Below are 17,052 nucleotides of genomic sequence, written 5' to 3'. Positions count from 1 at the left end.
GATCTGTGTTTCCTTCTAAGAATTGTTTTAGTTGTAGCTGGTACGTAGGTCTATGATCCAGTTTTTTTGTCTGTTGTAGGAAAGCGGTCCAGTTCGTTCTTTGACGTGTGGATGTCTAGTCGTCCCAGAGCCATTTGTTCAAAATACTCTTTAAGGGGCGCCTGGGGGCTCAGTCAGTTGAGTATCTTGCCTTCAGCTCCCATCATGATCCCGGGGTCCTGGGATCGATTCCCGCGTCGGGCTCCCTGCTCAGTGGGGAGCTTGCTTTTCCCTCTGCCCCTCTCTCCCTCTTGTGCTCACTCTCTCAAATAAATAAATACAATCTTGTTAAAAATTATTTTAAAAGGCCCTCTCTAGACCCCTTAGCCATTGTAATGTTCCAGTGTCAGAGGAATCCTCTGAACGAGGGCAGAGCCAGCAGGAATGGATGTGTTGGGACATTTGGAAAGGTGGAAATACAAGGTGACCGGGGTCATGCAGCGCACACAGCGGAAGGAGGACTTGAGAAGCTTTCCTGGTTTCTGTTCCCGCCCTTCCTCTCCATATCAGGAGGTGTGTGGCCCCGGCTCCCGCGTGACCATCTCGGAGCCCATCTGCCCGGCCTGTGTGCTCATCCTCATGACCGACCACATCAAAGCCCGGGGCCGCCGCATCCACCCAACCACCCGAAGCGAGCCCCGACCTGGAGGACAGGTGGATGCTATTTCACGGTTCCCGTAGCCTGGCACTGCCGCGGTGTCTCCGTTCAAAGAGAAAATCAGAAGACTCCCGCGTAAGTGGAATGCAGCGAGCTAACCCCAGAAGCATGAACCTTCTGCCGGCCGTCAGGGATCTACATAGAAAATGAGCGCTCCCCGGAAAGCAATGGATCCTTCTAGCCCCTGGGGAGGACTTCAGACTCCAGAATAACGTTGCCTGTAGGACTCTGCCTCTTCACTCTGGGTTTGCTCCCCCGGGGTCTTGGGCTCTGTCCGTGTTTGAGGGCTGCAGCTTAGCCCTTGCAGCCACACGGCTGATCTTCACGTTGGGAAGAAGTTCCTGGCAGTCCCACCTCCTTCCCCACTCGGGCGCCGGCGGGCCAACTAGCATGGACACTGCAACCTGTGTAGCGATGGGCACGTTACCCGCGAAGCCGCAGCCCGAGGCTGCCGTCTCCAATGGCAACAAGGGGAAATGCGTCTGGAAATGTGTCTGCTAGCCCCTGACCCCAGTGGCGCGTCCTCAGCTTCTAGGGCTGCCCCACCCAGGGAGCAGGAACAGAAGAACTCTGTTCTGTGCGCCGCCAGGGGCACCGCGCTGTGCAGGGGTTCGCGGGGACCCCACAGAGACTCCTTTGAGGAGAAACCACTCCACCCAGGACATCTTGCCCAAGCGTGACCAGGCGTCCCTGGGAGCCAAGGAAAGCTATTTTGTTCTCGAGAACGATCTACCATGTGATCATCTCCGAGAGGACAGTAGCCCGTTAGATCTTTAGACATAACCGTCCGTTGCGTTCAAAAGTGTGGAGCTGAAAGCAATTGTTCGAGGTTGTTAAGTCGACCCCTGTGAGGTCGTTGCTCCTGCCGTCCCGACCAGAAGAGGCTGCACCACTGGGGGGCCTGGGGGTTCATCTGGTTCTGGAGAAAGTCTCCTACAGCCAACCCTGACACCCCAAAAGAAAGCTTCCCTCTTCCGAACATGACATTAACCATCTCCAGGTAATCTGGACCAGAAAGAAAAAAAAAAGTCTCCTATTCCTAGGATTCTTCTGCCATCAATTGGCTTTACTTGCCGAGCTGTTTCTAAGTTTTGTTTTGGACAGGGAGCTTTATAAACAGGATGGACAGAAAAAAAATGAACATTCAACACACTGTCTTAAGGTTACTCATGTGACACTTGAAATGCATGTAAAATGGCATTTTGTTTCTGGTCTCATTGTAAAAGTCATCCGTGCTTGCTGTAGGAAAAGTGAAACGTACAGGGGGTTGTGAAATAGAAAAATACGTATGCGTAACCCCGTCACAGACACGCTCCGCCAGCTCGTAAGGGCAGAACCCTGTCTACCGACGTATCCTCACTGCTTGGAATAGGGCCTCGTGCATAGTAAGTGCTTGATAAACATTCGTTGAAGGGATGGGTGTTACTGTTTTGGGGTATTTATTTCCAGTCCTTTTTTTTTTTTTTTTTTTACCTAGCATGATAATACAAGCATATGTATATTACAAAAATTCTTCATAAACGTGATTTTTAAAGATGATTCAGGTTTGTATATGCCTCGCTTACTTATTTATCTTCATCTTATTAGAGATATGGGGGAAAATCCACATTTCAAAGATACTTTGCAAATAAGGCTGCACTTTAGACGAGGAGACGTATTGGCTGTTTTACTAGGCTTCTCTGTGCGGAGCAAACCCAAAAGAGCTACTGAATTCACATGTGATTACTTACTTGCGTGGTGTCCCTGGAGAGCATGGAGAAGTGGGAATAATATCAGAGGACATGGCCTCAGGGCCTGTTGTAATTAAGGGGAATCTTTTGAATATTATATGGAATGAACTAATTGATTCAAAGGACTAGTCATGATGCTAAATCCTAGACAGATAGCGTCTCAAAAATGCAAATGAGCTAAGCCACCTTCGGTAGAATTCCTACTCTGTGTCCTTGTGACGAGTCTCGGGGAGCCTGGTTGCAGAGAGTTTTGTTCAGGTTAATACAGCACCCCCTGCTGCTGAAAAGGAAAGTGAGTGTTAGGAAGACGAGCTCCTGTTTTAAGCGCTGATACGTACCAGAAATAAAAGGAAAGCGATATGTGGTTTCTTAGAGGACCCTCTTGGGTCAGAACTAGACACAACTGTGAACGTAAAAAGGGCTGGGAGTGCACTTCTGGCTCCAGATGGCTCCAGAGTACATTCTATGAATTCCCCGGCCTCAGAATTCCTACCAAAAAGTCAGTTTCTACCAGAATTCAGACTGTATAGACTAACAGGGAAAGTGCATCTCAGAACAAGAAGCCACGGAAAGAGCTCAGCCGCATTCTGGAACCCCTGAGAACTTCATGCGTGACACCGTGCAGGGGACTTTGGATTGAGGGCAGGGCTAGTTAGCCTGCCGCTGACCGTGTGGGAAGTGAGTGGGGCAGATGCCAGCAGACCCCCTCTCCCCTCCCCGAACCTGCCGGCTCACAGTGCCAGGGGCTAGACGGAGGGTGGGGGGTTCTTGGGCGCAAAGTGAGAGGCAACAGTAGATCCTCCTTCCACCCTGGGAAGTGGGACAGGTGCTCAAGTCCACACACACACACACACACACACACACACACTGGACGCATGACATTAACCAGGCGCTGACAAGGCTGGCTTCAAAGAAAGGCAGGCGTATCAGTTAGAAGAGGGCAGCTGGTGCCCCTAACAGACCTCTCCCCCAGAACACTAAATCCCAGGTAGCATTTGAACCGACAATAGTTTCCAGGTCCAATGACAAATACCCAAAGATTCTACACTCAGCAAATAATTTAAGTATGACAACCACAAAATAGCATTCTCAGACACACAAATATTCAGCGAGCTTTCCATCTGCATAACTTTCTTGAGAGAAAACACACACACACACACATGCATACACACTCAAGGATGATGGTAGTGAGTAATGCAGCCAACATAATTCAAGAATTAGGTCAAGATCATTGTGGGTAATGAAGTTATATAAAAACAGTTCTAGGAAGAGAAGTAAAATAATTAATACCATTATCCTCATTATTGACCTCTGTCCCTCTGTCCTTCTATCCTCTGTCCCTAAAATCCCCGAGTCATATGTTTTCTGTTTCGTTGTTCACTCTGACGGAGAGATGAGTCCAAGTATACTGCTTAACATACTGCTTTATAAACTCAGTGCCGTGGGAAAGCGCCCCAAATTATTAGTCTAAAAAAGGAGCAAGGAAAATGTGATCACCATGGCAAGGTAAAGAAGACGAAGAGAACCATAACCAAGTGTAACTTGAGACTGTTGGTTTTTAAAGCCCTAAATTAAATCTTCAGAGATGGAAATCAGCAAGATAATAAAATCATAATACTCTCAAGAATGCATGGATGGTTCAATATTAAGAAACCTATTCATGTAACATTCATTCGACAGAAGTTTCTAAGTGCCTCCTATGCGCAGAACAGGGGAACTGACCTGAGCTCTTCTCTGAAATGCGTGTCCTCAGCTTCCCATTCAGGGAAGGTCTTTCCCCCTTGGGTCATTCTCTGTCATCACCAATCACTCGTATTTGCTTCTTTATTGAGGGCTTTCTTCCACTAGAACAGCACTGCTCCAACACCGATGTCCTGTCTGGCTTGTTCGCACCTGCTTACCCATCGCCTGACAAAGACTCAGATGTGGATCGGCTGGCATGGTTATTCGGCACTCTACCTATAGATTAATGGATGACGGTGATTCCAAATCCCTGCCTTTATAGAGCTTATAATTTACTGGGGGAGACAGACAATCCAACAAGTACTTCTGTGGTCGGTGCCCAGACCTCCGCTGTCTATGCCTGTTTTTCTGTTCTAACTGACTTGCTGAATAAAAGGTGGGAAATATTTTGCAGGAAGCTTCCACAACTTCTTCCCGAGAAAAGTCTGGAAAAGTAGAAGCGCAAAGTAGTACTTTCCTGCTTCCCAAAGCCTGTCACCAAAGGACACGCAGCAATTCAACCAGTAAGTGTGTCATGGAACTGTCCCCAGGAACGGAGCCTCGGTGTCTCTGAGGGCCAGGAGCATCAGTGATGCGGGGGGGTCCGGGAGAGGGTGGGTCTCTGCTGGTCCAGCTGGATTAAATACGGCTGCGGTCTGCTCACCTCTCTGGGGGCATTTGTCATTGCACCTGTGTGTCCCCGGCCAGCTGGAGGGCTCCCTATGGTTCCGGAAGCTCTGCCTGTCGCTGGACTCAGTGCCATGTTGGAAGAGCCGACACGGGAAAGGCAAGGGCTTTCCTCCTGCTCTGTCTTCTGACGTGCTCCTTGATTTTAGGAAGGCCACTGGCTCTCCCCAGGTCTCCATCACCTCATCTGTCACCAGATGGAAGTAGAGGCTGGAGGATGTCAGGATTCTTGGTTGCTGCCAAGAGAATAGCCCTAGTCCAAAGTCAGGGAATTTGAGGAATGCAGAAAAGCATGAAAAGATTAAAACCACGCCACATGCTGATATTAGAAATAATCCATGTTAACATTTTCCGTTCTTCCCCTCCTGTGCCTCTACATGCCCGCAGAGCACGCGTCCACGCATGCGCACGCACAGCACGACTTCCCGTCCTTGGAAATTGCTCCGTAAGCACCATGATCAGTGGGTGCCTCGTGTTTTCTTATGTGAATGTGCCCAACCTCGTCAACCAACTCCCTAGTAGGGATAGCGAAGTCATTCTCCGTTTTTCACTAAGATAATGAGCATTGTTGAGTTTGTCCATGAACTTTTGCTTACGTTTGTGATGATTTTCTGGGGGAAGCACGAGGGGCCGTGGATGGGGGCACGGTTAGGAGCTCCCACTTGCTTCCAGAGTTAAGGATCCGTGCGACCTTGGGCAAGTCCTTCCACTCCGTCTCCCGTTACTCTGCTGCAGGGTGCACCCCTGAACCATGGTGTGCCAAGCACATTTCTCATTTGGGGACTGCTAGTGGCTGTTTTTTTTTTATGATAAGTTTTTGCTTATTTCCCCCTTTAGAAAAATTTCCTAGAAATGGAGTTTCAAGGGTAAGTCCGCCTTCGATTTTGAACCGTGCCGCCAGATTTAAGCAGCTAAGACTCCAGTAATGTGTATGCGTACCTCTTTCTTCAATCACAGCCCACACCGTATTAAAATTAAACAATATGTATTTGCTGCAGATCTTTCTCTGTTCCCCTCTTCCCCCACCTCTGCTTTTTTCTGGTCTGCTTCTCACCCAGGACCGGCGGCACAAGTGGCGGGGATCTGTGTGAGGTCAAAGCATGGGAACCTTGTTCAAATATTAAGAATTTCAAAATGGAGGCGGTGGGGCATTAAAACCCAAGCCGAGGCCCCTCTAAGTGTGGGGCTCTGTGCGACTTCACAGGGCACATACCCACGAAGCCAGCCCTGCTTGTGCCCTGGGCACCGAGCAGACCCCGGCCCCCGGGTTCCCAGCCCCTGGCCCCCTGGCCCTCCCAGGTACTAGAGGGTGGAGGAGAAGCTGCTGGAGCATTTCTTCCCCATTCCCTGTGCCCCCGTGCTGTGGTCCTGGCAGGCCGTGTCTGGCTGGGACCAGACACCAGGTCAGGGTGGCCTGCCCATGGACCCAGCACCCACTGGGCTCTGGGAAGGCTGTCCCTTTCCCTTGCCCCTTGGTCCTGGAATGACACCAGCTTCCAGTTCTTGCCGGTTCCTGGGTACCTAGATGGCTTCCCTATTTTCTTAAACGTGTCCACACTTTGCACCCGGACTGCCATTCATTCCTCTCAGCGGCTTCGCGGTCGCACCTGACCGGTTCTCTGCCCCCGAAAACCAGCCTCTCCACATAGCTGACCTTAAACATTCTTTCGTTTGTTCCTTTCCCTTTTTGGGAGCCCACCGGTTTTTCTCTTGGGGAGGTCAGTTTGAGCGTTCATTTATACAAAGGCTCCTAGTTACTTTAGTATTTGGCTGTCATATTTGTGGGACGTACTTTCTTCAGTTGTTTTTAAGTATTTTCAACATACAGATGAGAATATATTTCTATAATCAAGTCTGTAGATTTTTTTCCCCTTGCTAATAATGTTGAAGTCTCTTCCACATCCAGACAATGATTAAATATTTGGATATATTTCCTTCTGATTTTTAAACGATCTGCCTTAAAAAAAAAAAGCCTACTCTATCTGTCATTATGTTTGCTGTTTGGTGTGAAGCCAGAGTCTAAACGTGTTTTTAAGTTGGGGCCAGCGCGGCAGATCGCGAGTCAGTTTCTGCCCGCCTTTCCTTGGATGCTTTTTGCTTGTTTTATCTCTTGCAAATGATGTGCTGTTAGATCTCGAAAGCGAACGTGGCCATCTCGTTAAGGAGAGACACTCAGGCCATTGGTGTTCGTTTTACAAAGAATATTTGCTTTAACTTTTCTGCTTTTTATACTTTGCTATTATGGTCCCTCGTCACTCGTTTGTTCCCTGCGTCTTGCTCTGTGCGTGCCTCGTTTTTACTGGGATTTGGACGGTTTATCCAGTTTTTATCCCCACTTCTGGTTTCCTTTACGTGGTGCTAATTAATTAATCAGTTGGGTTTCACTAACTAAGGAATACCCGAGACTCTCTTTCCCAAGTTGACCCCTGCTTTGGAAAACGGTGTTCTACGTTCCTCGTCTCTTTCCCTGTTCATTTTTCCATTCCGACATTCAACTTCACTGTGCGTTACAAAGTCGTATTACTATTGTACAATCATCACAACGTAGTTTCCCTTTCAAAAGTTACTTGGGCCTTCGCACCAGCTTTCGTGACCTCACTCTCAGTGAACTCAGTCAGTGCTTTATGTTTAACTGGTTCGCCCCCCCCCCCCCCAACTCGCAATGGTAACCTTGATCTATGTCCTTGCGGCTGAAGCAGGTCCAGAAGCCATTTTCAGACCAGTTGGTGCTTCGGGGACCCGCCCTGTCTGGACCCCAGCCCTGGGTCCTTGCTGATCCCAGCTCTGTAGTGGGAGTGGGAACCGCCCTCGGGCTGCCTAGTGGCAGAGGGGTGGGGGTCAGAGGCAGAGCTGGAGCGGCCTGGGCGGCTGCCCCTGTGCCTACCCATGGCTTTGGGGTGGCTCTGAGGGTGTTCTCAGCGGACCTTTGCGTGTTGAGAGCACACATGACTTCTTCCTTTTCTCCTCTCCTGCTTCAGGTGTTAATCCCTACTGCACAGGAGAAATCGATTTCCCGATGATCAAGAAATCTGCAGCTTGCACAGACAGGCAGCCCTACTCCCTCTGCAGTAGCCGAAAGTCTCTCTCTCAACAGCTGGACTGTCCAGCAGGAAGGGCTACGGTAAGAATGGAGGGGAGAAGGGGAGCGAGGAGGGGCCTGGACTTAGCAGTGGCCAAGGGGGCCTGGCTAGTGGGTGTGGGTAGCTCCCGACAAAGAAAGACCATCCCCGCTGGGGATGGTCACCTTTGAGCACCCCTGCGTGTGGCTGGTGTCATGTCTGTGCTACTAGGAGCTGATGTGCAGTGAACATTCCCTGTGAGCAGACCCTGAGCCCTGGCTTTATTCCACCTGCACCCCGACACTAGGAGGTAGCATGAACCGGGGCTGGGACAGGTGAGGGAATGCATGCACGTTCACACTGCTAGTGGCCGACAGCCCTGGGCTTGAAGCCAGACCTTCAGGCTCTGAAACTTGGGCTTTTAACCCTGTGCTGCGGTGACATGCTTTACACATATTGCCTTTAATCCATAAATGCAGAAACGAATGTACTACTTGCCCCATTTTTCAGTGAGGAAACAGCAGCTTGGCCAGGTGAGTGGCTGGCTGAGTTCACACATCTTAAAACCTAAGGGACCAGGCAGAATTTGAGCCCCGCCCTGTGCTCTGCACACTGCGTGTCCTTCCCACCGTGGGCATCAGCAGGCAGGTCGGGGGCTCAGCACACATGAAGCGCGGTGCCCCCAGCCACCTCCTGCTCCTTCCTTAAGACCTGGCAGTGCACGCGGAGCACCTCAAGCTGCCACCAGCACCACCCAGCACCCTCGTCTGTAGCACCTTGTCCCTCTTTGTCTCCTCTCTAGCTCTGGAAAGCCTACCCCGTCCTTCAGACACCTGCCTAACACTGCCTCTGCTGGGAGCGCTCCTGACCCGCCAGCTGCATGGGCCTTACACTTTTCCCAGTGCCCATCCTGGGCACCTGTCCTCTTACAGCCCTCACCCCAACAGAGCATGAGCACTCCAAGGGCGGGCTCCGTAGGCAAGTGATGTTTGATTCTCCCTGCATGGTACTCGGTAGACCAGTAGATGCCTGCAAGTTTCTTTTCCCTCTTCTCTTCTCTTGGTGGACTTACTATGGCTTTCACTTGCAAACTGGGAACATTGGGGTCCCAGGGTTAGAAGAAAGATGACTTTCAAAGTGGCAGATGATTTTACATCAGAGGAAACAGGCACAGAATGGTTAAGTTACTTCCTCAAGGTTACCAGCTGATACTTGGCAGAGCCAGGAAAAGAACCCAGGCAGTGGGACTCCAGAGTCTCAGCTCTGACCCATAGTCCAAGCTCTATTGTCCCCTGCCCGAGTGGCTTCCTGTGGCACACAGGGTATATGTCTCCCAGCGCATTCTGCTTCTCCTGTACAAGTCACCTGATTGCCTCCCCTGGGATTTATGCTCCGTGTTTTAAAATCTTCAGGTGCCTTGCCCACCACCCCGTGCCCGGCACAAGGAGGGCTCTCAATGTGTGTGTCTTGAATCGGACACAGGCTGCCGAGGGCATTCTTGGTGGCTGGGATCCCCGCCTCTGTTTGAGACTTTGGCTGTAGGACTCGTTGTCCCGGGGCAGCGTGGTCTGTGATGTGCTCTGCACCTGCTGTCTGGACGGGCCTCAGGGGGCTGCCAGCGGCTGGTCTGCAGGGAGCTAGGACTCAGCAAAGCTGAAACCACCCAGACCGCTAAACACAGCCCCTCTCCACCAGACTCCCATCGTGCCTCATCAACCACATGAGGGGTCATGCCGTGGGCCCCCTGGAGAGGGGATCTGGTCCCTCTCCTGCCCCGCAAGGTGTGTGCTGCTGTCCCGTCGGCTCAACCCTCCCTGCCCCGCTTCTGTCCTGCAGGGCACCTCGCGACCCACACGGTCGCTCAGCACAGCTCAGCTCGCGCAGCCCTCGGGAGGCCTGCAGGCGTCCGTCATCTCCAGCATTGTGCTGATGAAGGGCCAGGCCAAGGTAAGCAAGGGCCATGGCCAACAGAAACTGCTGGATGGACACGAGCTCCTGAGGAGCTGTCCTAGTCAGGGAAGGGAGGAGGTACAGCTGGTGACTCCGGCTGCCAGGTTTTCCCCATTCTTTTGTGAAGTCCGGAGGTGTGTGAGACCAAGGGCACCTGTCCCCTCCCCAGGTCCTTGGCTCGGGGTTGGGACAGGCCCTCGGCAAATGTCAGCGCAGGGAATAGCGTGGAACACTCCTAATGCTCCCTCTCCTCTTCTTTCCCCAGGGCCTGGGCTTCAGCATCGTTGGGGGAAAGGACAGCATTTATGGCCCCATTGGAATTTACGTCAAAACCATCTTTGCGGGGGGCGCGGCGGCGGCCGATGGAAGGCTGCAGGAAGGTAGGTCTTCCGCATCTCCCTGGCTGAGGTTTGAGGATTCAGACAGAATCCCTAGGCCATAGAAAAGAGTGGAAAGCAAAATGTGTCTTCAGCCTTCAGAATTCAGCTTGCGTGGGTTCTGGGCTCTGCCGCCCCTGTCCCCGCCACTGCCTTGGTGACTGTCACTTTCTGGAGGTGTGCGCACTCAGTCCAGGTCCCGTAGCCAGCCTGTGAAAGACACTCTGCTTCCTTTCCCTCCCTTCCCTTCCTTCCCTTCCCTTCCCTTCCCTTCCCTTCCCTTCCCTTCCCTTCCCTTCCTTCCCTTCCCTTCCCTTCCCTTCCCTTCCCTTCCCTTTCCTTTCCTTTCCTTTCCTTTCTTTTCCTTTCCTTTCCTTTCCAAGGGGCCCTCCCTGTTGCTGGGGCCCCTGCCACCCCCTTCCTTCCCTCCTGCCCTCCCTGACCCACAACCCCAGGGAAACCAGGCCCTGTGCTTCTAATGCGTCTGAGAAACATTCTCTGTGAGCCTACTGTGCTCTCGGCTCTAGGAAAAGAGAGAATGATCAGATGTGATCTCTCTTTCGAAGAGCTCACATTCCACCAGCTCTTGGGGCCAGGAGAAGCCCCGGCCATCCTGAGGGTAAGGGGCCTGGGGAGCAGAGCTGCCTCCTGAGACGGAAATCTCCTGAGAGCCCTTCCCGTCAACCTATCCTGGAGGGCCAGAGTTTTCTCCCCACCCCAACTGTCCCCCAGAGTCACTTTTGGAGTGTTGGACAACAGGCTTGGCTGAGGACATCCCCAAATTTCAACCAGGGGGAGAAATTCAGTGGCAGGCTGTCCCCAGGCCGAGGGCAGCCCCTGCAGGCCAGACGCTGGGTTACACACGGGATGCCTGGGAGAAGCGATTTCACAGCGTCTCCCCCCTTCTCCAGCAGGCCAGTTTCTGTACCTGTGCTGGGGGCCTGAGCCCCTTTAAGAACCTCACTTGTTTGGGGCCGGGTTAGCAAGCTCCAGCCAAATTCGGCCTGCTGCCTATCTTCCTACTGCTTACAAATGAAGAATGCTTTCCATGCTTCTAAATGGCTAAAAAAAAGTCAAAGGAATTTTTGATTCTTTTGTGGCAAGTGAAAACTGCATGAAATTCAAATTTCAGGATCCACAGAAAAGCTATAGGAGGCCAGAGCCGCGTGCACGGTGCACTTACCTGCCGGTGGTGTGAAGCTGCGTTCGTGCCTGGGACGGCGGTCTTGTGTAGTTGTGACAGAGGGCCTGGGGCCAGCAAAGCTTGCCATATTTCCTCTCTGGCCCTGCCTAGGACAAGTCTGCCGACACCAGCATTGTGCAAGACAATGCACGCGGATTTTATCGAGGGGATAGTGGGAGTCTTTGGAGGTTTTTATAATTTGGGAAGGACCAGCTATGCCCAGGGTTCATAGGTGATGTGGGAAGCAGGGTGTCGGGTGAAGTGGGCTGGCAGGAGACCAGAGGCAGGCAAGCCCACGGAGAGGCTATTGAAAGAGCCAGGCTCCGGCTCTCAAGGGTCTGCGCGGTCTCCCTGGGGGTAGGAAGGTGCAGAGGAAACAGGCTCCCTGGAGGTGGTGTGAAGGGAGGTCAGAGAAAATGCTCCTGGGCTTAGGAAGCTTACCTGGAGTAGGACCAGGTGAGGGAGGGGGAGGCCAAGAAAGCCCAAGGAGGATGCTTCGGGTGAGCCTTGCTGTGCGGGGCGAGGCACGCAGGCGGCCACTAGGTGGCGCTGTGCCTCAGGCGGAGGAACCAGGCTCCTGCACAAGGAGTGAGCTGGGCTGAGTGTGGATTTGGGGGTCTGGACACCAGAAAAACGCTTGAGTTCTAGGAGGGTGGAGGCACGGTTCTAGGGGAGTCGCTAAATCCAGAGGCAAGTAAAAAAGAGGGATCAATGAGACAAAGGAAGAAAAGTGGAGTCAGTCTTGAGAATATGCCAGTGTTTGATGAACTTTCCTGCGTTTAAATAAAAAGCGGGGAGGAGTTGAGGTAGCAAGAAAAAGGTTATTGTGTTCTGTCTTCTTTCCAGAATGCAAACCTACTTGAATCAAGCTTCTCTATCCCCCCTGAGTATTTGTCTCGCTTCGTTAATGCCAGTCCTAAAAATTCAGTGGGAAAGACGTTCAGCTGGTCCACCTGCAGTCCCCGCTTCTAGCCTCACGTGATTGACAAGATCACCTGTTGTACCCCTTTCAAAGTCAAGTTTTAGAGTCTGCCCTTGAGTTCACGAGGTACATCCAGTTGCAACAAAAGTTTGCTGCACAGATCAAGCCTAATGATGTTTTATTTGCATAACCCTTCCCCCAAAAATGATTGTGTAAGATTGATTTGGCAAAACAGGTTAGTCACTTTCCACGAGATATGGCCAAAGAAGGGCCAGGACTCTCCAAAGAGCTCAGAGGTGGGCTATGTAGTTCTGTGAGGGTTGACGAGAGGAGTCCAGCCCATCACATCATCAAGAATGGTCATTTCTCAAGAAATGCGTCCTCGTGTTCACCGCAGCATTATTGACAATAGCCAAGATAGGGAGGCAATCCAAGCATCTATCGGTGGATAAATGGATGAATATATCTCATATATATATATATATATATATATATATATATATATATATATATATATATATATATATATATATATGGAATATTACTTAACCATAAAAAAGAATGAAATCTTGCCATTTGTGGCAACAAAGATAGACCTAGAGGGTATTATTCTAAGTGAAATAAGCCAGAGAAAGAGAAACACCATAGGATTTCACTCGTATGTGGAATCTAAAAATCAAAGCCCATGAGCAAACACACAAACACCTACAACAAAAACAGAAACTGACTCATGACCTCAGGGAACAGACCGGGGTCGCCGGGGGAGAAGGGGGGAGTGAAGTAGGTGGTGGGGATCAAGAGGTACAAACGTCAAGTTATAAGACAAAGAAGTCATGGGGTTGGAAAGTACAGCATAGGGAACGCAGTCAATGACCCTGTCATGACTTTGGGTGGTGACAGATGGTGACTCCACTTACCTTGGTGAGCATTTCTCAATGTATGCAATTGTCCAGGCGTCATGTTGCTAACATGCTAAAACTGATATGTCAACAGTCCTTCAATTTAAAAACATAAGTGGAGGAAGGCATTTACTGATGGCACACCGGGACTGTCACTCAGGCTCACCTCCTTGTAATCAATCAATCAATCAATCAATCAGTCTCTTGTCCATGATGGGAAGAAAGAATGGGCATTTCTAAAATATGTTCTTTGTCTATTCTTCCTTCAGACATATTAGTTCTATTTTGATTATCTTTTAAATTTGTCCGTTTCTACTCCACTTGGCCTCTCGTTAGTACAAGGACGGATTCTCTCATTTTTGCTCTAATTCCAGCAGCTTCACAGATGCTGCTGATTTGAATTCTCGGTCCAGCCCACTTCCACCCTTTATTTTCGACACAGAGACGTGTTGGGTAGAGTGGCTCATCTAAATTTCAAATCGAAGTACAGCCGTCTTAGGAGTTGATGATCCAGGGGCCCGTGGAGCTGGTGCGCATGGGACCAGGATTTTTTTTTTTTAAGATTTTATTTATTTATTCGACAGAGATAGAGACAGCCAGAGAGAGAGGGAACACAAGCAGGGAGAGTGGGAGAGAAAGAAGCAGGCTCATAGCGGAAGAGCCTGATGTGGGGCTCGATCCCGTAACGCCGGGATCACGCCCTGAGCCGAAGGCAGACACCCAACCGCTGTGCCACCCAGGCGCCCCATGGGACCAGGATTTAACTGCTTGCACGGGACAGGAGACACGGCTTTGGGTCCCTGGGAACCTCCGAGAGCCTGCACGAAACCTTGATACTGGAGAGTTGCCCTATGAGAGGCCTTCGGGCCTCCGGGGAGCAGTGAGGAAACCTCACTTTGCCCAAGGCTCTTGGGTGTGAGGAAGAGACGTCGCCCCAGAGGCAAAGGAAGACCCAAGCCTGTGCCATGTACGTGTGTATGGGCACAGTCATATCCCCACTGAGTCCAGGACGCCCCAAGCTGAGAACCTAACCTCAAAGCTAGTCCTGAAGCAGTGAGAGCCTCGGGCTGCCTCCTGGAGATACAGGAAATGCTCCCGCCCAGCAGCTTGGGGCGCACGGGAGTCCCCGAGAAAAACGAGTCCCACAAAGACCACACAAGAAACAGGGAAACGTCCCTTATTGATGAGCGCCGGCGGGAATAACAGACAGGAGGGTTAGCCCTCAAAAACCCAAGGTCACAGAACAATCTAAAAGACACTGTAGAATTACCATTTTTTATTACGCATGTTTAATCAAGTTTTAAATTTTAATTCCAGTTAGTTAACCTACGGTGTTGTGATAGCTCCAGGTGTACAATGGAGTGGTCCAGCTCCTCCGTCCGTCACCCGGTGCTCATCACTCCATCGTCCCCGTCACCTGTTTCCCCATCCCCCACTCACTTCCCCGCGGGTGACCAGCAGTGCGTTCTCGAGTTAACAGTCTGTTTCTTGGTTCGTCTCTTTTTCTCTTTCTCTGTTTTGTTTCCTAAACTGCACATATGAGTGAAATCGTATGGTATTTGTCTTTCTCAGACGGACTTATTTCACTTCGCGTAATACTCTCTAGCTCCATTCGTGTTGTCGCAAATGGCAGGATTTCATTCTTTTTATAGCTGAGTCATATTCCATTGTGTATACACCACATCTTCTTTATGCACTCATAGTCCATGGACGTTTGGGCTCTTTCCATAATTCGGCTCTTGTAGCTAATGACGTGAATAAACATAGAGGTGCATGTAGCTCTTTGCATTAGTATCTTTGTGTTTTTTAGAATTGCTGTTTTAAGAGATCTTTGAAAAGGGAAAAGAGGGCATATGAACAACAAAGAAAGAACAGAACACAGTGAAAAAAATAACTTGTAGGGAATAAAAGGCAAGTCATTGAAATAAGAAATGCAGTGACCAGCTCAAACCGCAGACGCAACCAGCTGTAAGGAGAGCCGGGGAGCTGGGCGTTGTCCAGCCGGCCGCACAGAGCGACGGAGAACAGGGCGAGCATCAGAGAAACATGGAGGGTGAGCAGGCCAAAGGGAGGACGAGTTCTAGAAAGGACGGGCAGTGTGGAAGAGGGGGAGGCAAGCCGCACTGAGATAGTGGCTAAGAATTTTCCAGAATCATTTTAAGGCTTGAAACTTCAGTGTGAGGAAGCACGCTAGGACATCACGGTGGAACTTCAGACTGCCAAAGACATGGGCGCAAGCATCTTTCGAACAACCGGAGAGAAGGGACGGGCGCTCTGGAAGGGGACCAGAGTTAGGGGACAGCCGACTCGCCTGCGAGCTGCCGGGCCAGACGTGCATGGGGAGCAGTCTTCGCACCCGGATGTGGAGCGAGCTCCTGCTTTGTGTGTTGCGTACATCTGGTGCACGGGAGACATTGGTTTTCCATCCCCATGAAAATGGATTTCTGGATACACAAAAAATGAGTCGATTAGGCTTATCTGTGAGGGAATGACTTACAGGGAAAAGGCCGAAGTCACGGGGCAGGCCGTGACAGTGGAGGACACGGGAAGTAAAGGCAGCAGGGACTGTGAGAGAGGCGGGTGAAGAAGGTAGAGCGTGCGGTGTGGTGAGGAAACACGGGGAAGCAAGCTCTGAACGCAGACACTGCTGTGGGAAGGGCATCAGGCAATGAGCCCTGCGAGCACGCGGCCTGAGGGTCGGGGAGGCAAGAGGGCAGGGGCTGAACCAGAAGGTGGGCAGGACAGGTCAGGCCAGGCCTTGTGTGCTGGCCGAGGACCCCGGATCTGCCACCGGGAGGGAGGAGGGGCCCGTCACTGCTGCCCACCTGCCGCCCAGGGGGAGAGCCCGGGCTGGGAAGGCTTCCTCCCGGGCTGTGTGCGTGGACGCCCCTCACCGGGCCACACTCCTCTGTGCTGTGATCTCTTCCTCTCCCGACAGGGGATGAAATTCTGGAACTCAATGGTGAATCGATGGCTGGACTGACACATCAGGACGCTTTGCAGAAGTTCAAGGTGACTGCTTGCTCTCGGTACACAGCCAGACTCCGGGGCTTTGCGCAAAGGAACCTTCCTTCACTCAAACCTGCAAATTCAAACTGTGGGATCCTTGACGTGGGGCACCCCGCGGATGCAGGTCTGGGCCCAGTGTTGAAAAAAGACATGGCTCGGAAAATATGAGTGTAATCAGGATTGCGGTAGGGGTGTTTCCACTATTTAAGATTTGTAGGACTGTTTTAAAACGCTCAGTGTATTTATGTTCACATGTTTACAAATCTGTTCATAGTTTTTAAGGCAACCACGAAAAGATGTTTTTAAGTCTCCACGTAATCAGTTCAATTCGAGACTCTGTTGATCCACCCAGCACATCTATGTACACATGCATACATGTTACATGCGTGATGTGTCGTATCTGTATAGATACATGCAGATGTGTGTTGATTACACCACATACGCACACACGTGCACACGCACGGGCACACATGCACGCACACACACAGACGCATGCACCCATGTGGGCGCACGCATGGACATACACGCATGGACACATGCACGCGTGTGGGCACACGGAGAGACAGACACGTGCACGCGTGTGGGCACACAGAGAGACGGACACGTGCACACGTGTGGGCACACGGAGAGACAGACACGTGCACGCGCGTGGGCACACGGAGAGACAGACACGTGCACGCGCGTGGGCACACGGAGAGACGGACACGTGCACGCGCGTGGGCACACGGAGAGACGGACACGTGCACGCGCGTGGGCACACGGAGAGACGGACACGTGCACGCGCGTGGGCACACGGAGAGACGGACACGTGCACGCG

The 17,052-nt window shown here is 51.3% G+C and overlaps 1 protein-coding gene across 4 annotated transcripts in view; it reads left to right on the top strand.

Moving 5' to 3' along the window:
• IL16 (interleukin 16) overlaps positions 1–17,052 on the top strand; it is a 100,621-nt gene that overhangs the window by 57,199 nt on the left and 26,370 nt on the right. For 3 of the 4 annotated variants that reach the window (XM_044388449.3, XM_026510579.4, XM_048220447.2), the window contains exons 3-7: positions 4,565–4,673; positions 7,815–7,957; positions 9,732–9,842; positions 10,111–10,225; positions 16,165–16,238. In XM_044388449.3, the coding sequence (XP_044244384.1) occupies positions 4,565–4,673; positions 7,815–7,957; positions 9,732–9,842; positions 10,111–10,225; positions 16,165–16,238 (552 nt within the window). The remainder of the gene's footprint in view (positions 1–4,564; positions 4,674–7,814; positions 7,958–9,731; positions 9,843–10,110; positions 10,226–16,164; positions 16,239–17,052) is intronic. The other variant, XM_044388450.3, reaches the window with a different exon arrangement.

The sequence above is a fragment of the Ursus arctos genome, unplaced genomic scaffold (assembly GCF_023065955.2).
Source record: "Ursus arctos isolate Adak ecotype North America unplaced genomic scaffold, UrsArc2.0 scaffold_28, whole genome shotgun sequence".
NCBI lineage: Eukaryota > Metazoa > Chordata > Mammalia > Carnivora > Ursidae > Ursus > Ursus arctos.
Note: the sequence above shows the minus strand (reverse complement) of the source record. Positions and strands in the feature narration are given on the sequence as shown.